The sequence below is a fragment of the Oncorhynchus nerka genome, linkage group LG18 (genome assembly GCF_034236695.1).
Source record: "Oncorhynchus nerka isolate Pitt River linkage group LG18, Oner_Uvic_2.0, whole genome shotgun sequence".
Lineage (NCBI taxonomy): Eukaryota > Metazoa > Chordata > Actinopteri > Salmoniformes > Salmonidae > Oncorhynchus > Oncorhynchus nerka.
In genome coordinates this window covers 80,834,874-80,861,140 of record NC_088413.1, presented here as the reverse complement: position 1 = coordinate 80,861,140, position 26,267 = coordinate 80,834,874, and the positions used below count along the sequence as shown (strand labels likewise).

General features: G+C 45.9%; 2 protein-coding genes across 2 annotated transcripts in view; both read right to left on the bottom strand.

Annotated features, from left to right (window-relative positions):
- pcnx1 (pecanex 1) overlaps positions 1-17,191 on the bottom strand; it is a 129,260-nt gene extending 112,069 nt beyond the window's left edge. The window contains 4 exon segments of the mRNA XM_065004398.1: positions 3,732-3,774; positions 4,824-4,929; positions 14,675-14,889; positions 16,834-17,191. Of these exon segments, the coding sequence (XP_064860470.1) occupies positions 3,732-3,774; positions 4,824-4,929; positions 14,675-14,889; positions 16,834-16,986 (517 nt within the window). The 5' untranslated portion in view covers positions 16,987-17,191.
- Positions 17,192-18,043: 852 nt separating this feature from the next.
- med6 (mediator complex subunit 6) lies at positions 18,044-25,753 on the bottom strand. The gene is made up of 8 exons (XM_029688598.2): positions 25,648-25,753; positions 25,185-25,347; positions 24,405-24,496; positions 22,410-22,492; positions 21,992-22,100; positions 19,915-20,033; positions 19,715-19,742; positions 18,044-19,560 (listed from the first exon to the last, which is right to left on the bottom strand). The coding sequence occupies exons 1-8, from the start codon at positions 25,667-25,669 to the stop codon at positions 19,421-19,423; spliced, it is 756 nt and encodes a 251-aa protein (XP_029544458.1). The 5' UTR covers positions 25,670-25,753; the 3' UTR covers positions 18,044-19,420.
- Between the last annotated feature and the right edge of the window lie 514 nt (positions 25,754-26,267).

Sequence of the window (26,267 nt, the reverse complement as noted above, 5' to 3'; positions counted from 1 at the left end):
AGGGGACGGAGAGAGGGGACGGAGATGGGGGACGGAGATGGGGGACGAGAGGGGACGGAGGAGGGGACGGAGATGGGGGACGAAGAGAGGGGACGGAGATGGGGGACGAAGAGAGGGACGGAGATGGGGGACGAAGAGAGGGGACGGAGATGGGGGACGAAGAGAGGGGACGGAGATGGGGGACGAAGAGAGGATGGAGATGGGGGACGAAGAGAGGGGACGGAGATGGGGGACGAAGAGAGGATGGAGATGGGGGACGAAGAGAGGATGGAGATGGGGGACGAAGAGAGGATGGAGATGGGGGACGAAGAGAGGATGGAGATGGGGGACGAAGAGAGGATGGAGAGAGGAGAGGTGCAGTGGAATCTGTTGTGTTATAGGGTCAGCCAAAATAGTATGCGCCCCTGGAGCAAATAAGGGTTGAGTGCCTTGCTCAAGGGCACAGGCGTTTCACCTTCTCGGCCTGGGGATTCGAACCAGCAACCTTTCAGTTACTGGTCCAACACTAACCGCTAGGTTACCTGCCTCCCTGTTCGTCCTATGTGAAGACAGTGAAGACACAGCTTGAGAGCCAAAAAGACAATTGAACTGTGGTGGTAAAGGTCTGTTTTAAGAGCATCTCTATCTAACTCTATTGGCCCATCCTAGTACAGCAGTCTGTAAGGCCAGTCTGTGTAAGGCCAGTCTGTGTAAGGCCAGTCTGTGTAAGGCCAGTCTGTGTAAGGCCAGTCTGTGTAAGGCCAGTCTGTGTAAGGCCAGTCTGTGTAAGGCCAGTCTGTGTAAGGCCAGTCTGTGTAAGGCCAGTCTGTGTAAGGCCAGTCTGTGTAAGGCCAGTCTGTGTAAGGCCAGTCTGTGTAAGGCCAGTCTGTGTAAGGCCAGTCTGTGTAAGGCAGTCTGTGTAAGGCAGTCTGTGTAAGGCAGTCTGTGTAAGGCAGTCTGTGTAAGGCAGTCTGTGAAGATTAGATATCCTGCCACGTGTTAACAAGGTAACCTTGTTTAAACAGAGTTCTCGTATGTTTTCAAGTCTTGAGGAAAGTCTCTCTCCTGAGGAAAACAAACACAGTCCAAAATACAAGTCCAAGAAAACATTAACTAACACAACAAATATGATAACATGATTTCACAACAGCTCTTTCTCCAAGAGACCAGAGGATTTTCAGTCAGTGGTTGCCCTGAGTAAGGCGAAGATTCAGTTCAACATGGATTAAAAATTGCACACACACATTCAAAGTGGATGGCAGTGTTATGTTAGATGTTGTTTATTTGCTTGGGTTTGAACCCCAACCTTAGTCAGACTCTGTTTATGTGGGTTTGAATCCCAACCTTAGTCAGACTCTGTTTATGTGGGTTTGAATCCCAACCTTAGTCAGACTCTGTTTATGTGGGTTTGAATCCCAACCTTAGTCAGACTCTGTTTACGTGGGTTTGAATCCCAACCTAAGTCAGACTCTGTAATGGACAGTGTTTACTTGGGTTTGAATCCCAACCTAAGTCAGACTCTGTTTACGTGGGTTTGAATCCCAACCTTAGTCAGACTCTGTAATGGACAGTGTTTACTTGGGTTTGAATCCCAACCTAAGTCAGACTCTGTTTACGTGGGTTTGAATCCCAACCTAAGTCAGACTCTGTAATGGACAGTAAGCGGAGGCTGGTCCTCAAGGGGAGGGAGAATAAACCGCTCAGCCCCCTGGGCTGTATCAAATGGAACACTATTCCCTTTAGAGTGCACTGCTTTTCACATTGAGCCCTGCATGTAATTCACTTTATAAGGGGGCCATTTGGGACAGAGCCCTGGTCAAACTTCAGCTCTGGCCTCTTCTCTTTCTGCCGACCCGATCAGAGAGGAGACAGAGAGCTAATTAGAATGGTGTTGAGCGAACATGTTGAATAATTCAAACAATGCAGTCGCTCTGGCTGACACACAATGGACCCAGAGTCGCCTCACACCGACACTCCACCCAATGGACCTGGACTGCAACATGGAACTAAAGAGGGTTCATTTGTCTAGAAAGCCCTCTGTCTTTCAACAGACCATTCCAGTGACTGATTAGCTGGCTGGCTGACAAGCCATACGACTAGGGGAGGGACGGAGCCATACGACTAGGGGAGGGACGGAGCCATACGACTAGGGGAGGGACGGAGCCATACGACTAGGGGAGGGACGGAGCCATACGACTAGGGGAGGGACGGAGCCATACGACTAGGGGAGGACGGAGCCATACGACTAGGGGAGGGACGGAGCCATACGACTAGGGGAGGGACTAGGGGAGGGACGGAGCCATACTAGGGGAGGGACGGAGCCATACGACTAGGGGAGGGACGGAGCCATACGACTAGGGGAGGGACGGAGCCATACGACTAGGGGAGGGACGGAGCCATACGACTAGGGGAGGGACGGAGCCATACGACTAGGGGAGGGACGGAGCCATACGACTAGGGGAGGGACGGAGCCACACGACTAGGGGAGGGACGGAGCCATCGACTAGGGAGGGACCACACGACTAGGGGAGGGACAAAGCCACACGACTAGGGGAGGGACAAAGCCACACGACTAGGGGAGGGACAAAGCCACACGACTAGGGGAGGGACAAAGCCACACGACTAGGGGAGGGACAAAGCCACACGACTAGGGGAGGGACAAAGCCACACGACTAGGGAGGGACAAAGCCACACGACTAGGGGAGGGACAAAGCCACACGACTAGGGGAGGGACAAAGCCACACGACTAGGGGAGGGACAAAGCCACACGACTAGGGGAGGGACAAAGCCACACGACTAGGGGAGGGACAAAGCCACACGACTAGGGAGGGACAAAGCCACACGACTAGGGGAGGGACAAAGCCACACGACTAGGGGAGGGACAAAGCCACACGACTAGGGAGGGACAAAGCCACACGACTAGGGGAGGGACAAAGCCACACGACTAGGGGAGGGACAAAGCCACACGACTAGGGGAGGGACAAAGCCACACGACTAGGGGAGGGACAAAGCCACACGACTAGGGGAGGGACAAAGCCACACGACTAGGGGAGGGACAAAGCCACACGACTAGGGGAGGGACAAAGCCACACGACTAGGGGAGGGACAAAGCCACACGACTAGGGGAGGGACAAAGCCACACGACTAGGGGAGGGACAAAGCCACACGACTAGGGGAGGGACAAAGCCACACGACTAGGGGAGGGACAAAGCCACACGACTAGGGGAGGGACAAAGCCATACGACTAGGGGAGGGACAAAGCCATACGACTACGGGAGGGACAAAGCCATACGACTACAGAGGACAAAGCCATACAACTACAGAGGACAAAGCCATACAACTACAGAGGACAAAGCCATACAACTACAGAGGACAAAGCCATACAACTACAGAGGACAAAGCCATACAACTACAGAGGACAAAGCCATACAACTACAGAGGACAAAGCCATACAACTACAGAGGACAAAGCCATACAACTACAGAGGACAAAGCCATACAACTACAGAGGACAAAGCCATACAACTACAGAGGACAAAGCCATACAACTACAGAGGACAAAGCCATACAACTACAACTCTTGTCTTTCACCCAGCTGGAGTTGAGGAAGAAGGCCGAGAATAGTTTAGCCGTCTTTCAACGGCTCTTCTCAGAATATCAGGTCAATACATTGCACAACAAACTGTCGCCTCACAGTCGTTGGACCCAATCAGGTGTCGAAGGCTGAGGAATGAGAGCGGCGGTGGCTGTTACCTTTGGCTGTCGTGGTTCCTCCATGGCCGTTGGCGGACGCAATCTGAAAGGTGGGAGGAGAGCTACTTATCAAGACATAACAAGACACATAAAACAATACCTTCCTAGATCAGTAACCTTCTCAGGACATCAAAACTTAAAATGTTGAAGAATAGAACATCTTAGAGGACCACGATGGAAATAACCCTGTGGCATATGTAGTATATTTTATCCTTATATTTTATCATTTTTAATACACGTGATGTCTCCGGCTAGAGCAGACTACTGCTTCCAGTATCAAATCAATCCCCCCAAAATACAATTTACACAGGAGAGAGAAGCATTAGTTTGTCTCACCTGGTGACCGGAGTCCATCCCAACATTCTGTCTCACCTGGTGACCGGAGTCCATCCCAACATTCTGTCTCACCTGGTGACCGGAGTCCATCCCAACATTCTGTCTCACCTGGTGACCGGAGTCCATCCCAACATTCTGTCTCACCTGGTGACCGGAGTCCATCCCAACATTCTGTCTCACCTGGTGACCGGAGTCCATCCCAACATTCTGTCTCACCTGGTGACCGGAGTCCATCCCAACATTCTGTCTCACCTGGTGACCGGAGTCCATCCCAACATTCTGTCTCACCTGGTGACCGGAGTCCATCCCAACATTCTGTCTCACCTGGTGATCGGAGTCCATCCCAACATTCTGTCTCACCTGGTGACCGGAGTCCATCCCAACATTCTGTCTCACCTGGTGACCGGAGTCCATCCCAACATTCTGTCTCACCTGGTGACCGGAGTCCATCCCAACATTCTGTCTCACCTGGTGACCGGAGTCCATCCCAACATTCTGTCTCACCTGGTGACTGGAGTCCATCCCAACATTCTGTCTCACCTGGTGACCGGAGTCCATCCCAACATTCTGTCTCACCTGGTGACTGGAGTCCATCCCAACATTCTGTCTCACCTGGTGACCGGAGTCCATCCCAACATTCTGTCTCACCTGGTGACTGGAGTCCATCCCAACATTCTGTCTCACCTGGTGACTGGAGTCCATCCCAACATTCTGTCTCACCTGGTGACTGGAGTCCATCCCAACATTCTGTCTCACCTGGTGACTGGAGTCCATCCCTGTATAAGAGTTTCTGGAGCTGCAGTCTACTGGTGGAGTCTCGTCTCGAATGAAGTCTGCCATCTCTAGACCCCCACCAGGGTCCCTGCGCGCGCACACACACACACACACACACACACACACACACACACACGCACACACGCACACACACACTTCCATTAGGAAAACGTGGTAATGGACATTTGACCAGAAGCATTTTAACTAACCGTATATTTGACACATTGACCTGACTCATATGCATTGGGTGTGTAACCTGGTTAAGGCTGCTCAGAACGAGATGGTCATTCATCTTAACAGGACATGAACATCTCCAGGATGCAACAGAGCGAGGTCCTTCTTACCGAATTCTGATGTGCACTTTGAAGATGTTAAGCATAAGTGTACAACACCTTACTTCCCCTCAGCCAACAAGACGAGTAACAAACAGCAACATCACTAGCCTGTGTCAACCTACTATCCCCCCCTAGTACAAACGTTGACCACTTACTTCCCCTCAGCCAACAAGACGAGTAACAAACAGCAACATCACTAGCCTGTGTCAACCTACTATCCCCCCCTAGTACAAACGTTGACCACTTACTTCCCCTCAGCCAACAAGACGAGTAACAAACAGCAACATCACTAGCCTGTGTCAACCTACTACCCACCCCTAGTACAAACGTTGACCACTTACTTTCCCTCAGCCAACAAGACGAGTAACAAACAGCAACATCACTAGCCTGTGTCAACCTACTACCCACCCCTAGTACAAACGTTGACCACTTACTTCCCCTCAGCCAACAAGACGAGTAACAAACAGCAACATCACTAGCCTGTGTCAACCTACTATCCTCCCCTAGTACAAACGTTGACCACTTACTTCCCCTCAGCCAACAAGACGAGTAACAAACAGCAACATCACTAGCCTGTGTCAACCTACTATCCCCCCCTAGTACAAACGTTGACCACTTACTTCCCCTCAGCCAACAAGACGAGTAACAAACAGCAACATCACTAGCCTGTGTCAACCTACTATCCCCCTAGTACAAACGTTGACCACTTACTTTCCCTCAGCCAACAAGACGAGTAACAAACAGCAACATCACTAGCCTGTGTCAACCTACTATCCCCCCTAGTACAAACGTTGACCACTTACTTTCCCTCAGCCAACAAGACGAGTAACAAACAGCAACATCACTAGCCTGTGTCAACCTACTATCCCCCCTAGTACAAACGTTGACCACTTACTTCCCTCAGCCAACAAGACGAGTAACAAACAGCAACATCACTAGCCTGTGTCAACCTACTACCCACCCCTAGTACAAACGTTGACCACTTACTTCCCTCAGCCAACAAGACGAGTAACAAACAGCAACATCACTAGCCTGTGTCAACCTACTATCCCCCTAGTACAAACGTTGACCACTTACTTTCCCTCAGCCAACAAGACGAGTAACAAACAGCAACATCACTAGCCTGTGTCAACCTACTATCCCCCTAGTACAAACGTTGACCACTTACTTCCCCTCAGCCAACAAGACGAGTAACAAACAGCAACATCACTAGCCTGTGTCAACCTACTATCCCCCCCTAGTACAAACGTTGACCACTTACTTCCCCTCAGCCAACAAGACGAGTAACAAACAGCAACATCACTAGCCTGTGTCAACCTACTACCCACCCCTAGTACAAACGTTGACCACTTACTTCCCCTCAGCCAACAAGACGAGTAACAAACAGCAACATCACTAGCCTGTGTCAACCTACTACCCACCCCTAGTACAAACGTTGACCACTTACTTCCCTCAGCCAACAAGACGAGTAACAAACAGCAACATCACTAGCCTGTGTCAACCTACTATCCCCCTAGTACAAACGTTGACCACTTACTTCCCCTCAGCCAACAAGACGAGTAACAAACAGCAACATCACTAGCCTGTGTCAACCTACTATCCCCCTAGTACAAACGTTGACCACTTACTTCCCTCAGCCAACAAGACGAGTAACAAACAGCAACATCACTAGCCTGTGTCAACCTACTATCCCCCTAGTACAAACGTTGACCACTTACTTTCCCTCAGCCAACAAGACGAGTAACAAACAGCAACATCACTAGCCTGTGTCAACCTACTACCCACCCCTAGTACAAACGTTGACCACTTACTTCCCTCAGCCAACAAGACGAGTAACAAACAGCAACATCACTAGCCTGTGTCAACCTACTACCCACCCCTAGTACAAACGTTGACCACTTACTTCCCTCAGCCAACAAGACGAGTAACAAACAGCAACATCACTAGCCTGTGTCAACCTACTATCCCCCTAGTACAAACGTTGACCACTTACTTCCCCTCAGCCAACAAGACGAGTAACAAACAGCAACATCACTAGCCTGTGTCAACCTACTATCCCCCCCTAGTACAAACGTTGACCACTTACTTCCCCTCAGCCAACAAGACGAGTAACAAACAGCAACATCACTAGCCTGTGTCAACCTACTATCCCCCCTAGTACAAACGTTGACCACTTACTTTCCCTCAGCCAACAAGACGAGTAACAAACAGCAACATCACTAGCCTGTGTCAACCTACTATCCCCCCCTAGTACAAACGTTGACCACTTACTTTCCCTCAGCCAACAAGACGAGTAACAAACAGCAACATCACTAGCCTGTGTCAACCTACTACCCACCCCTAGTACAAACGTTGACCACTTACTTTCCCTCAGCCAACAAGACGAGTAACAAACAGCAACATCACTAGCCTGTGTCAACCTACTATCCCCCTAGTACAAACGTTGACCACTTACTTCCCCTCAGCCAACAAGACGAGTAACAAACAGCAACATCACTAGCCTGTGTCAACCTACTATCCCCCTAGTACAAACGTTGACCACTTACTTTCCCTCAGCCAACAAGACGAGTAACAAACAGCAACATCACTAGCCTGTGTCAACCTACTACCCACCCCCTAGTACAAACGTTGACCACTTACTTTCCCTCAGCCAACAAGACGAGTAACAAACAGCAACATCACTAGCCTGTGTCAACCTACTATCCCCCTAGTACAAACGTTGACCACTTACTTCCCTCAGCCAACAAGACGAGTAACAAACAGCAACATCACTAGCCTGTGTCAACCTACTATCCCCCCTAGTACAAACGTTGACCACTTACTTTCCTCAGCCAACAAGACGAAACAAACAGCAACATCACTAGCCTGTGTCAACCTACTACCCACCCCTAGTACAAACGTTGACCACTTACTTTCCCTCAAACAAGACTAACAAAAGCAACATCACTAGCCTGTCCAACCTACTACCCCCCCCTTGTAAAGAAATTGACCTATTCTATTCCAAAACCCAGAAAGAAAAAATCCACTACCCCCCCCTTAGTAAAGAAATAGCCTATTCCAAACCAACTCTAAAATCCACTATCCCCCCTTAGTAAAGAAATAGCCTATTCCAAACCAACTCTAAAATCCACTATCCCCCCTTAGTAAAGAAATAGCCTATTCCAAACCAACTCTAAAATCCACTATCCCCCCTTAGTAAAGAAATAGCCTATTCCAAACCAACTCTAAAATCCACTATCCCCCCTTAGTAAAGAAATAGCCTATTCCAAACCAACTCTAAAATCCACTATCCCCCCCCTTAGTAAAGAAATAGCCTATTCCAAACCAACTCTAAAATCCACTATCCCCCCTTAGTAAAGAAATAGCCTATTCCAAACCAACTCTAAAATCCACTATCCCCCCCTTAGTAAAGAAATAGCCTATTCCAAACCAACTCTAAAATCCACTATCCCCCCCTTAGTAAAGAAATAGCCTATTCCAAACCAACTCTAAAAGTTGTGGGAAGATAAATCCCCAATTCATCCAACCAGTAGGCACGCCTAGCCTACACCAACAAAATAACCTGTTAAAAAGCAAACGAGGCTACTAAACGCAACAGAGCAGAATGTTTAAAAACTATGATTTAGTTCTATTTAGAAGCAGTAGTGGTAAAACACGGTGTCCGAAAGAGCACCGCACATGCGAGCGGTTTCCACGTGGACAACAAAGCAGGGAGATCGAAAGATGCAACAACTATCACGGGTTGCTAATATGACTTGGATTGAAGTTTGGCTACTGGACAAAGAAAGAAAGTTCTTTTGAAAACCAAATGAACATGAGAGAAATAGGCTACTGGATTACAGGAAACATTCGCACTGAGCTAAAGGGGAGAGCTGCCGCTTTCAAGGTGCGGGACTCTAACCCGAAACCTTATAATAAATCCTGCTTTGCCCTCCGACGAACCATCAAACAGACAAAGTGTCAATACAGGGCTAAGATTGAATCATTCTACACCGGATCCGACGCTCGTATGATGTGGCAGGGCTTGAAAACCATTACAGATTACAAAGGGAAGCACAGCCGCGAGCTGCCCAGTGACATGAGCCATCCAGACGAGCTAAATCACTTGAAAACCAAATGAACATGAGAGAAATAGGCTACTGGGTTTCTATTGCATATGGAAGTCTTCGTAAAATAGTTTTGCTACTTTGAAGCAAGGTAGGACCTCCACAAATAATATGAAGTAAAACGTTCAGGTTTCAAACAATTAAGAATACGTTTTTTTTTTTTTTTAAATGCATACGGCCTCCAGTTCATCGCAAAGTGGTTGACGCACTGAAACCTGCCTACACTAAGACTGGTCTGTAATTTTACCAGTAAAACACTGCAGAATGCACAGTACAAGTGTTTTACAGCATTAATACTGCCGATTGCACTGCATTGTGGGTATAAAGCTGAAAAATACTGTTATTAACTGTAATTGGAAGCTTTCTGTAAAAATGACTGACATACTGCATTTCTTGATTTCTTTTTAAAACCATAATTTAACCATGTAAATTGACTGTTTAAAGCTCGCCCTCCATTTGGTAAATCCAACCACAACTCTATCCTCCTGATTTCCGCTTACAAGCAAAAATGAAAGCAGGAAGAACCAGTGACTCGGTCTATAAAAAAAGTGGTCAGATGAAGCAGATGCTAAACTACAGGACTGTTTTGCTGGCACAGACTGGAATATGTTCTGGGCATTGAGGAGTACGGCACATCAGTCATCAATACAGCACATCAGTCACTGGCTTTATCAATAAGTGCATCAAGGACGTCGTCCCCACAGTGACTGTACGTATGCTCCGGGCATGTGCTGACCAACTGGCAGGTTGTCTTTACTGACATTTTCAACATGTCCCTGATTGAGTCTGTAATACCAACATGTTTCAAGCAGGCCACCATAGTCCCGGTGCACAAGAACACAAAGGCAACCTGCCTACAAGACTACAGACCTGTAGCACTCACGTCTGTAGCCATGAAGTGCTTTGAAAGGCTGGTAATGGCTCACATCAGCACCATTATCCCAGAAACCCTAGACCCACTCCAAATTGCATACCGCCCAAACAGATCCACAGATGATGCAATCTCCACTGCACTCCACACTGTCCTCTCCCACCTGGACAAAAGGAACACCTATGTGAGAATGTTATTAATTTACAGCTCAGTGTTCAACACCATAGTGCCGTCAAAGCTCATCACTAAGCTAAGGACCCTGGGACTAAACACCTCCCTCTGCAACTGGATCCTGGACTTCCGGTGCTTGTATCTAGCCCCTCTACTGTATATAGCCTGTCTTTTTACTGTTGTTTTATTTCTTTACCTACCTATTGTTCACCTAATATATTTTTTTGCACTATTGGTTAGAACCTGTAAGTCAGCATTTCACTGTCAGTAAGTAAGTACCTGTTGTATTTGGCGCACGTGACAAAGAAACTTTGATTTGAGATTTGAGAACACATTCTCATTTACAGCAACGAGCTGGGAAATAGTTACAGGGGAGAGGGTAGGGGGGTGGGGATGAATGAGCCAATTGGAAGTTGGGATGATTTAGTGGCCATGATGGTTTGAGGGCCAGATTGGGAGTTTAGCCAGGACACCGGGGGTTAAGTGCCATGGGATCTTTAGTGACCACAGAGAGTCAGGACACCCGTTTAACATTCCATCTGAAAGACGGCACCCTACACAGGGCAATGTCCCCAATCACTGCCCATGACAGTAATAGCTTATGCATACTTGTAGATTCAAATGATCAGTTCCAGGCGCCAAAGCTGTCAGTTGGGACACTTGAAGCTCTGACTATTTTAGCAAATAGCAGGCTACTGCTGTGGAGGAGGGTAACAGACTCAGCTACTGTTGTGGTGGAGGGTAACACACTGACTCAGCTACTGCTGTGGAGGAGGGTGACACACTGACTCAGCTACTGCTGTGGAGGAGGGTAACACACTGACTCAGCTACTGCTGTGGAGGAGGGTGACACACTGACTCAGCTACTGCTGTGGAGGAGGGTGACACACTGACTCAGCTACTGCTGTGGAGGAGGGTGACACACTGACTCAGCTACTGCTGTGGAGGAGGGTGACACACTGACTCAGCTACTGCTGTGGAGGAGGGTGACACACTGACTCAGCTACTGCTGTGGAGGAGGGTGACACACTGACTCAGCTACTGCTGTGGCTAGGAGGAGGGTAACACACTGACTCAGCTACTGCTGTGGAGGAGGGTAACACACTGACTCAGCTACTGCTGTGGAGGAGGGTAACACACTGACTCAGCTACTGCTGTGGAGGAGGGTAACACACTGACTCAGCTACTGCTGTGGAGGAGGGTAACACACTGACTCAGCTACTGCTGTGGAGGAGGGTGACACACTGACTCAGCTACTGCTGTGGAAGAGGGTGACACACTGACTCAGCTACTGCTGTGGAGGAGGGTGACACACTGACTCAGCTACTGCTGTGGTGGAGGGTAACACACTGACTCAGCTACTGCTGTGGAGGAGGGTAACACACTGACTCAGCTACTGCTGTGGAGGAGGGTAACACACTGACTCAGCTACTGCTGTGGTGGAGGGTAACACACTGACTCAGCTACTGCTGTGGAGGAGGGTAACACACTGACTCAGCTACTGCTGTGGAGGAGGGTAACACACTGACTCAGCTACTGCTGTGGAGGAGGGTAACAGACTCAGCTACTGCTGTGGAGGAGGGTAACAGACTGACTCAGCTACTGCTGTGGAGGAGGGTAACTGACTCGGCTACTGCTGTGGAGGAGGGTGACACACTGACTCAGCTACTGCTGTGGAGGAGGGTAACACACTGACTCAGCTACTGTTGTGGAGGAGGGTAACAGACTGACTCAGCTACTGCTGTGGTGGAGGGTAACAGACTCGGCTACTGCTGTGGAGGAGGGTAACACACTGACTCAGCTACTGCTGTGGAGGAGGGTGACACACTGACTCAGCTACTGCTGTGGAGGAGGGTAACACACTGACTCGGCTACTGCTGTGGAGGAGGGTGACACACTGACTCAGCTACTGCTGTGGAGGAGGGTGACACACTGACTCAGCTACTGCTGTGGAGCACACTGACTGCTACTGCTGTGGAGGAGGGTAACACACTGACTCAGCTACTGCTGTGGAGGAGGGTAACACACTGACTCAGCTACTGCTGTGGAGGAGGGTAACACACTGACTCAGCTACTGCTGTGGAGGAGGGTAACACACTGACTCAGCTACTGCTGTGGAGGAGGGTAACAGACTCAGCTACTGCTGTGGTGGAGGGTAACAGACTCAGCTACTGCTGTGGAGGAGGGTAACTGACTCAGCTACTGCTGTGGAGGAGGGTAACAGACTCAGCTACTGCTGTGGTGGAGGGTAACAGACTCAGCTACTGCTGTGGTGGAGGGTAACACACTGACTCAGCTCCTGCTGTGGTGGAGGGTAACACACTGACTCAGCTACTGCTGTGGAGGAGGGTAACAGACTCAGCTACTGCTGTGGAGGAGGGTAACTGACTCAGCTACTGCTGTGGAGGAGGGTGACACACTGACTCAGCTACTGCTGTGGAGGAGGGTAACAGACTCAGCTACTGCTGTGGTGGAGGGTAACAGACTCAGCTACTGCTGTGGTGGAGGGTAACAGACTCAGCTACTGCTGTGGTGGAGGGTAACAGACTCAGCTACTGCTGTGGTGGAGGGTAACAGACTCAGCTACTGCTGTGGAGGAGGGTAACTGACTCAGCTACTGCTGTGGAGGAGGGTAACACACTGACTCAGCTACTGCTGTGAAGGAGGGTAACACACTGACTCAGCTACTGCTGTGGAGGAGGGTAACACACTGACTCAGCTACTGCTGTGGAGGAGGGTAACACACTGACTCAGCTACTGCTGTGGAGGAGGGTGACACACTGACTCAGCTACTGCTGTGGAGGAGGGTGACACACTGACTCAGCTACTGCTGTGGAGGAGGGTAACACACTGACTCAGCTACTGCTGTGGAGGAGGGTAACACACTGACTCAGCTACTGCTGTGGAGGAGGGTAACACACTGACTCAGCTACTGCTGTGGAGGAGGGTAACACTGACTCAGCTACTGCTGTGGAGGAGGGTGACACACTGACTCAGCTACTGCTGTGGAGGAGGGTAACACACTGACTCAGCTACTGCTGTGGAGGAGGGTAACACACTGACTCAGCTACTGCTGTGGAGGAGGGTAACACACTGACTCAGCTACTGCTGTGGAGGAGGGTAACACACTGACTCAGCTACTGCTGTGGAGGAGGGTAACACACTGACTCAGCTACTGCTGTGGTGGAGGGTAACAGACTGACTCAGCTACTGCTGTGGTGGAGGGTGACACACTGACTCAGCTACTGCTGTGGAGGAGGGTAACACACTGACTCAGCTACTGCTGTGGAGGAGGGTAACACACTGACTCAGCTACTGCTGTGGAGGAGGGTAACACACTGACTCAGCTACTGCTGTGGAGGAGGGTAACACACTGACTCAGCTACTGCTGTGGAGGAGGGTAACACACTGACTCAGCTACTGCTGTGGAGGAGGGTAACACACTGACTCAGCTACTGCTGTGGTGGAGGGCTCTCATTTCTTCGTTATTTTTCTTAGCATCCTGCTCCCCAGTCCACTCCAAGCTGCTCTGCTTTGGTCTCCTTCAGGAATGTGAGAATGATTCACTCTACAGGGGTTTGGGCAGTAAGTTAACAAGTTGCGACCTCACACATTAGGTTTTCGTTGTTTCTAAAAATGTGAACTAGGCCTGTTTCCACTAACAAAAATATGTTTGACTGCCAAAATCAGTCTCTTTCCTCACTGGTCTTGTGGCCTTGAGGTGAAGAGGTAGCTTGCTAGCTGAATTGATTTGCACTGTAAACATACATGTGAAACATGCTCAGTCCCCGTCTCCACAACAACAGATAAACCTTTGACCCTGGCCCACAAACACCTACTTCACACCACTAGAGGAAAGTAAATCCATGATTCATCTCTGAATTTAGGGTCAGGTGCCCAAGTATCCAATAAACCACAGCCCTACAAGATAATAGATGGGGTATGCTTGCCATTTAGTGATTAAAAAACACTTTTCGGAAAACAATGTGTGTCCTTGCTTCAGCCATCTAAAAAAGTATGTTTATGATAGTGAAAAGTTGGAGTAACAATATCTAAAAAAGTACCCCCCACCAACATCAACCCTGAACCCGGAGAGCTCACTAAAGGCATCAGCATGCTTCAGTTCGGCTGTCGCCTAGCCGGTCTCGGCTAGCCGAACCCAACGATACTCTCTAAAAATACCTTTGCTTGAAAAAACGAGGGGGGGGGGGGGGGGCAGCACTGTTTGTCCATGTTAAGATGCCGTAGCCAGTCCCCAAAATAGTCAGAATTCATCTAAGATAACTCAAGAAATCCTGTCATTCATTTGGATGTTTTTCGGCTGGGTTGCATGACGACGCCTTAACTGACCCTGGTCCATTGCTGTCCTCCTGACGTGTGGCATCTCCCTCGTTGGCCCCCTCGCTGCTGGTTCTGTTGCTCTCTTTCTCCTTGGCCCGGTGCTCCACCACCTCTCCCTCGTCCAGGGCATGATGCAGCCGGTAGTTCACAGTCTTCAGCAGCAGGAACATACCAGCTATCACACCACAGTAGATCCCTACTATCACCATGGTGGGCGGGAGTGCCTGGAGGACACACATTTAACATTTATATTTATTTATATGAGTAATTTTAACAGACACTCTTTATACAGAGCAATTTAAAAGCAGCGCGTTCAACTACAACTACAATAAAACTTGATTGTCCATCCAAGGACTGATGTTTGCTTTCTTTCAATAGTAGAACACAAATACAACTTAGAACCCCCCTAAAAGACAAGTGCCATTTACATAGTCTTTCCCCCCTCCAGTAAATGAGAGTTCACCATGTCAGCGTTTTGTTAACTGACCAGCCATCGAACCCGGGTTGTCTGCAAGACTGTTAGCTCAGAGAGCTAGCAGGTTTCCAGGTCTTGTGAAAAGTGATTAGTCATCATAGTGGTAAATGGAGTCATCACGTCAGTATAGTGAACAACCTCCGCTATATTCCCATTACAGATTGTTGTATTTAACAAGGCAAGTCAGTTTAAGAACACATTCTTATTTTCAATGACAGCCTTCCCGGTGAACAGTAGGTTAACTGACGTGTTCAGGAGGCAGAACGACAGATTTTTACCTTGTCAGCTCAGGGATTCAATCTAGCAACCTTTCGGTTAGAGCATTGGGCCAGTAACCCAAAAGTCCCTAGATTGAATCCCCGAGCTGACAAGGTACAAATCTGTCCCTCTGCCCCTGAACAAGGCAGTTAACCCACTGTTCCTAGGCCGTCATTGTAAATAATAATTTGTTCTTAACTGACTTGCCTAGTTAAATAGGTCAAATACAATTTTAAAAACATCCTGAGTTAAATCAAAGCACTTGGAATACATATCCTGACTTGAGTCAAAGCAAAACCACTGCTAATCAATCACAGATCTGGCCTAATTACACAACACCGAGCAACTGGCCTGAGTAACATTTCATTTGGAAACAGCTGTAACTATAGCCCCTCAATATTGAAAGTGAGGCACATATAAAATGCTGTTTTAAATATCACTCATTTACATTTGGTTTTGCAGGTAGTGTTTACAGTAACGTGATATTTATGGGGCAGGAATATTTGACTGTGCAGCAGTTTGTAATCTATCCTACTCTCCAACCATTCCAAAATATCGTTGTTTTGTTTCATGACAACATTTCCTAGAAGTCTGTTTTTGTGCTGGCTTGCTGACAAGATGGGTCAGCTTGAATATCTGGTAGATCTTGCCACCAGTATACGAGAGACAAGACATACATTGTTAGCTAATAATAGACTGAGATAGATCGCTGTCAATGTGGCTTGGGGGGGGTGGGGGTGCGAAGGTTGCAAACATAATATCTGTTTTCTATTAATTAGCTATCATTGTTGTTTATGTACAAAAGACGTATTAGCCACGACTTGTTGCCCGGGGGTTTGGTTAGTCAAACCTGGTCGAGCTTAAAGTATTTCCCTCAATCTGATTTTTTTCTTAATGGACAATGTAAAATGTGGTCAGCTAACAATGACAGATAGCGGAATAAAATGTCACACCTGACAACAACACATAACGGTGAACCTGAAAACAAGGAGCGAACAGTTACGTCCACTGGTATTTATTTCGTTTTATTCGAGGGAAACATTTAGATCTCAAACAAAGAATACCTAGCAACCTAGCTAGTTATCTAGGTAACGTTAACTAGATAGCTAAATAGCAAGTTGGCTAACCTTACTAGCCAACGGTTAGCTGTTAGCATTAGCATCCGCGGTTTGGCTAGTTGGCTAACCTTACTAGCCAACGGTATAGCTGTTAGCATTAGCGGTTTGGCTAATTGGCTAATCTTACTAGCCAACGGTATAGCTGTTAGCATTAGCGGTTTGGCTAATCTTACTAGCCAACGGTATAGCTGTTAGCATTAGCGGTTTGGCTAGCATGACATTACAGCCAAGGAAGATCCTCTAACGGTAAACCCAGACTTGCTTTGCTGAGATTGGATATCATGTTACACACACACACGTTACACACACACACTTACCATGTAAAGCGTGAAGGGGAAACATAGTAGGAATAGCCAGAGGTAGAGGTGTAGAGCATTGACAAATGTATTTTGATGGGGATCATAGTACCATCCGCCTGTGATTGAAGCCCAGACCCCTTGCCTGAGGATCTGTAGAGTTTGAGACCCCATGTTTTATCCCCTTCGATTTCCTTGGGAGAAAAAAAACGACTAAATAAAAGGGGCGACACGAAGGCTAGCCGTGGTGAAACATTACCAACAGTGCAGTGTTTTCAGACACTGGCCTGAAAATCCACACTGCAGCCATCTTCTCTGCAACTAGCCAGCTGGGGCACTGTACTCGGTCCGCCACTGAGAAAGTCTTCCTATCCCACCACGCCCTGCGAGCTGCTTCTTCTTCGGTCCGTGCAATCTGGTATCCTTGGGACGTCCTTACGCAATGGTCCCTACCCATTGAAGTTGAAATTTAAAAAAGGTTCAGGGTAAGAGTTATGGTTAAGGTTAGAGTTTATGATAATGACATCCCAAGGATCCCAGATAGCACTAACCCTTCTTTACATAAACAAACGGGCAATGGAAAAAGAGTGTAGCAAAGACAACTCTTTGAGGGTAGTTTGAAAACGGTCACACAATATTACACTAGCTAAATAGCGCCCCCTTTTGGTACTGTACTGATTTTCAGAAAATCTCGGTGTGCCATATTTTTTATTTAACCAGGAAAATCAGTTAAGAACAAATTCGTATTTACAATGAAGTCCTACCCAGGCCAAACCCTAACCCAGACAACGCTGGGCCAATTGTGCATCACCCTATGGGACTCCCAATCACTGTACGGTTGTAATACAGCCTGGAATCAAACCAGGGTCTGTAGTGACACCTCTAGCACTGAGTTGCAGTGTCTTAGACCACTGTGCCACTCTGGAGCCCTGAGTGTTGTGGCATAACTTCCATTGCTGTATTTTCAATCATGACAGATTTTTCAAGTTACTAGTCAAATATATTAATTGATCATCAAGTTAAATCATCTAGACACTAAAATCTCCTTGACTCTCATCAAATGAGATTGAAGAGCCTTGCAGTTGGACCAATATCTCAGGAGGATCCCATAGCTGATGTCCAAAGCAGACTATCTATATTGACCACACCTGGCTACATTAGATTACATACATTTAATCACATTAAAAAAAATACATGTTTTGATGAATAATGACAAACTCAAGTCACTGCAGAATTTTTGAAAATTATTATATTCAGAAAAGCATGAAACATTTTTTTTTTCTCCAATGAAAACAGACAATGGATTCAGGATCACTTGACGTGGAAAAAAAACAATTACATATTGAAAAAATGTATCGTGTGGATGTGTATTTATGTTTCAGAGATAACGCCCCCAAAAAACAAATCTCCCCACAGTCACGACTGAGTAAGATACTGCTGATGTCAACAGTGCATAGAGATTTACCGGTGATCTCACGGTTTCCATGTTACCCTCAAAAAAACTGCAAATTGTAAATCCACTCGGGTCCTTAACCTCTCACCTCTAGCGTCATCACAGAGAGAAGTCTTGGGGCGATAGTAAGATGTACATGTTGTCAGTAACTAGACAGTTCTAGAACATGGATGGAATGTCCCATGAGGTCTGGTACTGGGACAGACAACTCATTTCGTCTGCTCATGCCAGCATCCCAAATGGCACCCTATTCCCTATATAATGCACTACTTTTGACTAGGGCCTATTAGGGCCCTGGTCAAAAGTAGTGCACTATGTAGGCAATTAGGATGCTATTTGTGACTATTCATTTGCCTAATGCCATTCCAAGCCCTTCAGAAACAGGATGATGGGTTGTTATGGTCTGTTAGGTCTGGAAACTGGGATGTCGGTCCATTTCCACACACCTTCCATCAGACACAAACCACTTCCTTATTGTTCAGTCAGATAGAGTTGAACCCCATATGTCCTTTCAGTGTGCCTTGCCAATGTGAGAATGGACATCATGACGAAGGCCAAGAGGAATGAACAAAAGGTAGGGTTGAACCTGTCCCATATGTCCTTTCAGTGTGCCTTGCCAATGTGAGAATGGACATCATGACGAAGGCCAAGAGGAATTAACAAAAGGTAGGGTTGAACCTGTCCCATATGTCCTTTCAGTGTGCCTTGCCAATGTGAGAATGGACATCATGACGAAGGCCAAGAGGAATTAACAAAAGGTAGGGTTGTACCTGTCCCATATGTCCTTTCAGTGTGCCTTGCCAATGTGAGAATGGACATCATGACGAAGGCCAAGAGGAATTAACAAAAGGTAGGGTTGTACCTGTCCCATATGTCCTTTCAGTGTGCCTTGCCAATGTGAGAATGGACATCATGACGAAGGCCAAGAGGAATTAACAAAAGGTAGGGTTGAACCTGTCCCATATGTCCTTTCAGTGTGCCTTGCCAATGTGAGAATGGACATCATGACGAAGGCCAAGAGGAATTAACAAAAGGTAGGGTTGTACCTGTCCCATATGTCCTTTCAGTGTGCCTTGCCAATGTGAGAATGGACATTATTATTTTCTTTGAAGGATGGACATAATCAGAAATATATACAGGAGTGGCCATCGGTCATCACTGTAGCCTGGCCCGTTTCTCTGGAGGTGGTTTGCTGCTAGGGGGAGCTGGAGCAGAGGTCTTGGTGGCTGGCTCTCTCTCTCTCTCTTCCTGTTTCACCAGCTCTACAGGGGGTTCAGTCTCCTTCTTCACCTCCACTACAACACAACCGATACAGTAGATTAGACACAAGGTGGCAAAACAAGACTCTGTGACCAAAGAAAAGACAAAAGATTTAGACATTGTTAAATGTCTAAATCCCATCGTAAAAGAATAGCAAATGGTTCTGCAATATTAGCTGTACACTCTTACCTGGGATGGGCTTCTCACCAGGCTTAGGCTAAAATTGTTGCAAAATAAAATAAAAAGAATTACAACAGAATATAGATGAGCAAATGTGAACCTCAATAATACACTGTTACAACTGAATGAATCGGTGTAAATGTATATTGGCTGAGATATTAGCAACACGATCCATAATTCTGACTAAACTGATTGGTGGCGTGTCGTACCTGATAAAACATTGGAGGAAACTTGGACCTCAAATCGAGTAGAAGTGTGTCAACACGTTGCCTCTGGAACAGGGAACTGGGTTCCTCTTTCTTCTTTGACTTCGGCTTGGCTTTGGCATCTATAGACATCGAATTTTTAAAAAAAATCACGTTATTGGTCGCATACACATATTTAACAGATGTTATTGGTCACATATTTAACAGATGTTATTGGTCACATATTTAACAGATGTTATTGGTCACATATTTATCAGATGTTATTGGTCACATGCCCATATTCAGCAGATGTTATTGGTCACATATTTAACAGATGTTATTGGTCACATATTTATCAGATGTTATTGGTCACATACACATGGTTATCAGATGTTATTGCGGGTGTAGTGAAATGCTTGTGTTTCCAAGCTCCAACAGTGCAGTAGTATCTAACAATTCACAACCAACACACAAATCTAAAGGTAAAAGTATGAAATTAAAAAATATATAAATATTAGAACGAACCATGTCGGAGTCCAGAGTATTAATATATACATGTGACAGGTGTATAGACATTATGTGAATATTTAGTATATTTAGGATAGAATAGTAAATATACAGCTATAGTTTATTATTATTTATTAGGATGGAATTGACTAGGAAAGTTGCTTAGGAGCTAGAATGAGAGCTGCCATGTCTTGTCAAACGCCCTCTTGTTGCAGACGGTAAATACCATTGATGGGGAGAATGGTTGAAATACATTAGATACAGTACATGTGTTATAAAGTTATAAAGGTAACGGGAAAGCCACAATTTACTTCCTTCCTGCCTTAGGCCATGTTTAGAGAAACATGCTTTTAAAGCCACAATTTACTTCCTTCCTGCCTTAGGCCATGTTTAGAGAAACATGCTTTTAAAGCCACAATTTACTTCCTTCCTGCCTTAGGCCATGTTTAGAGAAACATGCTTTTAAAGCCACAATTTACTTCCTTCCTGCCTTAGGCCATGTTTAGAGAAACATGCTTTTAAAGCCACAATTTACTTCCTTCCTGCCTTAGGCCATGTTTAGAGAAACATGCTTTTAAAGCCACAATTTACTTCCTTCCTGCCTTAGGCCATGTTTAGAGAAACATGCTTTTAAAGCCACGATTTACTTCCTTCCTGCCTTAGGCCATGTTTAGAGAAACATGCTTTTAAAGCCACGATTTACTTCCTTCCTGCCTTAGGCCATGTTTAGAGAAACATGCTTTTAAAGCCACGATTTACTTCCTTCCTGCCTTAGGCCATGTTTAGAGAAACATGCTTTTAAAGCCACGATTTACTTCCTTCCTGCCTTAGGCCATGTTTAGAGAAACATGCTTTTAAAGCCACGATTTACTTCCTTCCTGCCTTAGGCCATGTTTAGAGAAACATGCTTTTAAAGCCACGATTTACTTCCTTCCTGCCTTAGGCCATGTTTAGAGAAACATGCTTTTAAAGCCACGATTTACTTCCTTCCTGCCTTAGGCCATGTTTAGAGAAACATGCTTTTAAAGCCACGATTTACTTCCTTCCTGCCTTAGGCCATGTTTAGAGAAACATGCTTTCCTAAAGCCACGATTTTTTACTTTACTTCCTGCCTTAGGCCATGTTTAGAGAAACATGCTTTTAAAGCCACGATTTACTTCCTTCCTGCCTTAGGCCATGTTTAGAGAAACATGCTTTTAAAGCCACGATTTACTTCCTTCCTGCCTTAGGCCATGTTTAGAGAAACATGCTTTTAAAGCCACGATTTACTTCCTTCCTGCCTTAGGCCATGTTTAGAGAAACATGCTTTTAAAGCCACGATTTACTTCCTTCCTGCCTTAGGCCATGTTTAGAGAAACATGCTTTTAAAGCCACGATTTACTTCCTTCCTGCCTTAGGCCATGTTTAGAGAAACATGCTTTTGATAGGCATCACACATTAAAAATAAATGATTTATTGTTCGGAATGAAAACCAATGGACCAATAAACTCCCCTGTAAAACAACATCAAAAAAAAATTTCCTCATTGAAAAGAATTAGAATTTCAGTGTACTTTCTGAATAGACTAGAATTGACACCAACACTGGCTAATATACCTCTCTCCTCCTGGTCTTTGAAGTGCCACCAGTATCCTTTAGATGGGTGATAGCGACAGTACGACATGGCCTCATCAAAGGCAGACTGGACACCGTGGACAGCAGACAGCTGTGGGGAGAATAACAGCAGTCAATTTACATGACGACAGAACCCCATCAACTCATATGTCAACCAGGGTTGAGATCAATTCCAATTCAGGAAGTATACTGCAATTCCAATTCTCTTCCAATGCTTTTTAAATTTAATTTACTTTCTGAATTGACTGGAATTTAAATGGAATTGACCACAACATAAACCAAGATAATTCCACTCTTTTCTAAAAACCCAACGTAATAACATAGTAATAACAGTCATAACAACATAGTCATAACACTATAGCATAGTAAGGACAATGCCAGGGGGTTAACTCTCTCTTACCACTCTGGAGCCAATAACTGTTCCCAGATCAGGAGCCTGATACACCACCCCAGCTATAATGTAGTAGTCAGACAAAGGGATGACTGGGGAAATAAACACACAATATAGAGTACAGGATATAGAATTAGAGCCTGGAATAAAGGACATGGGAAGATGAGCTCACAATATACAGTTGAAGTCGGAAGTTTACATACACCTTAGCCAACTACATTTAAACTCCGTTTTTCACAATTCCTGACATTTAATCCTAGTAAACATTCCCTGTCTCAGGTTAGTTAGGATCACCACTTTATTTTAAGAATGTGAAATGTCAGAATAATAGTAGAGAGAATGATTTATTTCAGCTTTTATTTCTTTCATCACATTCCCAGTGGGTAAGAAGTTTACATACATTCAATTAGTATTTGGTAGCGTTGCCTTTAAATTGCTTAACTTGGGTCAAAAGTTTTGGGTAGCCTTCCACAAGCTTCCCACAATAAGTTGGGTGAATTTTGTATTTTGAATTTGGGTGAATACCTTGACTTTGTTGTCCTTAAGCCATTTTGCCACAACTTTGGAAGTATGCTTGGGGTCTTTGTCCATTTGGAAGAACCATTTGCAACCAAGCGTTAACTTCCTGACTGATGTCTTGAGATGTTGCTTCAATATTTCCACATCATTTTCCCTCCTCATGAAGCCATTTATTTTGTGAAGTGCACCAATCCCTCCTGCAGCAAAGCACCCCCACAACATGATGCTGCCACCCCCGTGCTTCATGGTTGGGATGGTGTTCTTCGGCTTGCAAGCCTCCCCCTTTTTCCTCCAAACATAACGATGGTCATTATGGCCAAACAGTTATATATTTTTTCAGACCAGAGAAAATGTCTCCAAAAAGTACGATCTTTGTCCCCATGTGCAGCTGCAAACCGTAGTCTGGCTTTTTAATGGGAGTTTTGGAGCAGTGGCTTCTTCCTTGCTGAGCGGCCTTTCAGGTTATGTTGATATAGGACTTGTTTTACTGTGGATATAGATGCTTTTGTACCTGTTTCCTCCAGCTTCTTCACAAGGGGCGGCAGGTAGCCTAGTGTTTAGAGCGTTGGACTAGTAACCGAAAGGTTGCAAGATCCAATCCCCGAGTTGACAATGTAAAAATCTGTCGTTCTGCCCCTGAACAAGGCAGTTAACCCACTGTTCCCCTGAACAAGGCAGTTAACCCACTGTTCCTAGGCAGTCATTGAAAATAAGAATTTGTTCTTAACTGACTAGTTAAATAAAGGTTTAAAAAAAAGAAGGAAAAAAAGTCATTTTCTGTTGTTCTGGGATTGATTTTCACTTTTCGCACCAAAGTACGTTCACCTCTAGGAGACAGAATGCGTCTCCTTCCTGAGCGGTATGATGATTAACGTGGTACCTTCAGGCGTTTAGAAATGGCTCCCGAGGATGAACCAGGTCTACCATTTTTTTTCTGATGTCTTGGCTGATTTCTTTTGATTTTCCCATGATGTCAAGCAAAGACACACTGAGTTTGAAGGTAGGCCTTGAAATACATCCAAAGGTACACCTCCAATTGACTCAAATGATGTCAATTAGCCTATCAGAAGCTTCTAAAGCCATGACATCATTTTCCAAGCTGTTTAAAGGCACAATCAACTTAGTGTATGTACACTTCTGACCCACTGGAATTGTGATACAGTGAATTATAAGTGAAATAATCTTTCTATAAATAATTGGTGGGACAATTAGTTGTGTCATGCACACAGTAGATGTCCTAACCGACTTGCCAAAACTATAGAAATCTGTGGAGTGGTTGAAAAACGAGTTTTAATGACTCCAACCGAAGTGTATGTAAACTTCTGACTTCAACTGTAGAGTACAGGATGTAGAATTAGAGCCTGGAATAAAGGACGTGGGAACATGACGTAAACTTTCCAAGAGGTGATAAAGATGTTTTCTGTGGTGTCGGAAGTCTGTAGTGTGTGTGTGTTGTGTCAGAAGTCTGTGTTCTCTGCAAATCACCCTGAGTAGGAGACTGTCTCTGCTGTTTCCTGATGATGTAGAGGATGGGCTCCTGGGCATGAAGGAGAATGTACTCCACTCCAACCATCTGACTGAAATAGACACATATATGTATGTCAGTTAGGCTAGTAACTATATTATTACACTCACAGACAGTTTTGCTGACACAGGTCCTGGACCTTTCAATGGACACTGTCAATGGGACTGGTCGGTTTAATCTGTGTCAGGGGCAGTGTTAGTGTAATAGATGTAATGAGTAATATGTTGGCCTAATAAATCACTATTTTAAAGTAACAATCCCTGGTAGCCTACTGATTAGAGCATTGGGCCAGTAACCGGAATGTTGCTGGATCGACACCCCGAGCTGACATGGTAAAAATCTGTCGTTCTGCCCATGAGCAAGGCAGTTAACCCACTGTTCCCCTGAGCAAGGCAGTTAACCCACTGTTCCCCTGCCCAGTGTTCCCCTGAACAAGGCAGTTAACCCACTGTTCCCCTGAGCAAGGCAGTTAACCCACTGTTCCCCTGCCCAGTGTTCCCCTGAACAAGGCAGTTAACCCACTGTTCCCAATGGCGCAGAAGACGTGGAGGTCGATTTAAGGCAGCTCCCCCGCACCTCTCTGATTCAGAGGGGTTGGGTTAAATGTTTAAGACACATTCCAGTTGAATACATTCAGTTGGACAACTGACTAGGTACCCCCCCTTCCCTTTTACACTGGAAACCGGCTAATAGCCAGTGTGTCAGCCATATTCAAAGCCAATATCAAAATAAACCCTTACTTGAGATGTTCCAGAGTGAGCCGCTGCATCTTCACCACCTCGTTGTTACAGGTGCGGTCGTAGAACGGATTACTCCTCTCTGAGAAATAGTCCAGCACATTGCCAGGGTTGAGGATGGGCACCCAGCCACTATCAACCCACGATATCCCCAGGAGGTTGTTGTCTAGAAGGAGCAGCAGGTAACGAATGAATAAGGGTAAACGTGTAGGTATAACGTGCACATTTGTTTTGATGAAAACAGGCTGATTAGTTTGGTAAACAGATCGTAAGCTGTCTTGCTAAGCTAACGCGCCAGCTAAACTAGCTAGCTTTGTGCTGTCAAGCAAATTGTGTTCCTGAAAGCTATTTATTGTAATTCTCAGAAATCGTAAGAGAGATACATTAGTGTTCATGACTATTTCTTCGATTTTCAAACGGACACACAATACATTACTTTTCAATTAATGAAAAAACACTTCGCTACCTCTCAAATCCACCGACGCCATCGTGTCCTGTAAACAAATGTCGCACAGAAGCGTCTGTCGCCGGCGGATGACGTAATCAGCAGCGTGACGCCAGGTCAGGTCTAATGCCGTATTCAAAACAACTGGGAACTCGGAAAAAACGAGCTCCGACAGGGGGAAAATGTTTTTTGAACTGTAAATCCAACTCGGGAACTCGGGCCTCTTGAACTCCGACCTGAAGATCACTGATGTCATGATGTGACCTCGTATTCTTCCGGGTTCCCAGTTGTTTTGAACGTGGCATAAATACAGCTTTTTGTCTAATTGTCATCAAAAGTTGCTTTAATTTGATCTAACCTTAAACTCGTTCCTTAACCTTAACCTAAATTCTCCCAATCTGCTACGTTAATTATCCTAACCTGCTGCGTAAATTATCCTAAACCTGCTAAGAAAAGTACCGTTTCTAGACAAAACCATGTGGCCCCGTCAGAATATGCGAAGACGTAGGGAGTGTTAACTAAGATTGTATGTATGGTTGGATAGGTCAATGCAAGGTTATCTTTACACTTCTTTGCAATTATTTACAATTCAGTAGTCTAATGTTTTCAAGATATATTAGCCACGTGAGAGACAGACAGAC

What these genes read in the sequence shown, in the direction of transcription:
- med6 (XM_029688598.2), bottom strand. Translation starts at nt 25,669, where the DNA reads ATGGCGTCGGTGGATTTGAGAG. An exon ending in CTCACTCTGGAACATCTCAA is followed by an intron (nt 24,497 to 25,184) that starts GTAAGGGTTTAT and finishes TGTCTATTTCAG; the next exon opens with TCAGATGGTTGGAGTGGAGT. An exon ending in GAGACAGTCTCCTACTCAGG is followed by an intron (nt 22,493 to 24,404) that starts GTGATTTGCAGA and finishes TTATTTCCCCAG; the next exon opens with TCATCCCTTTGTCTGACTAC.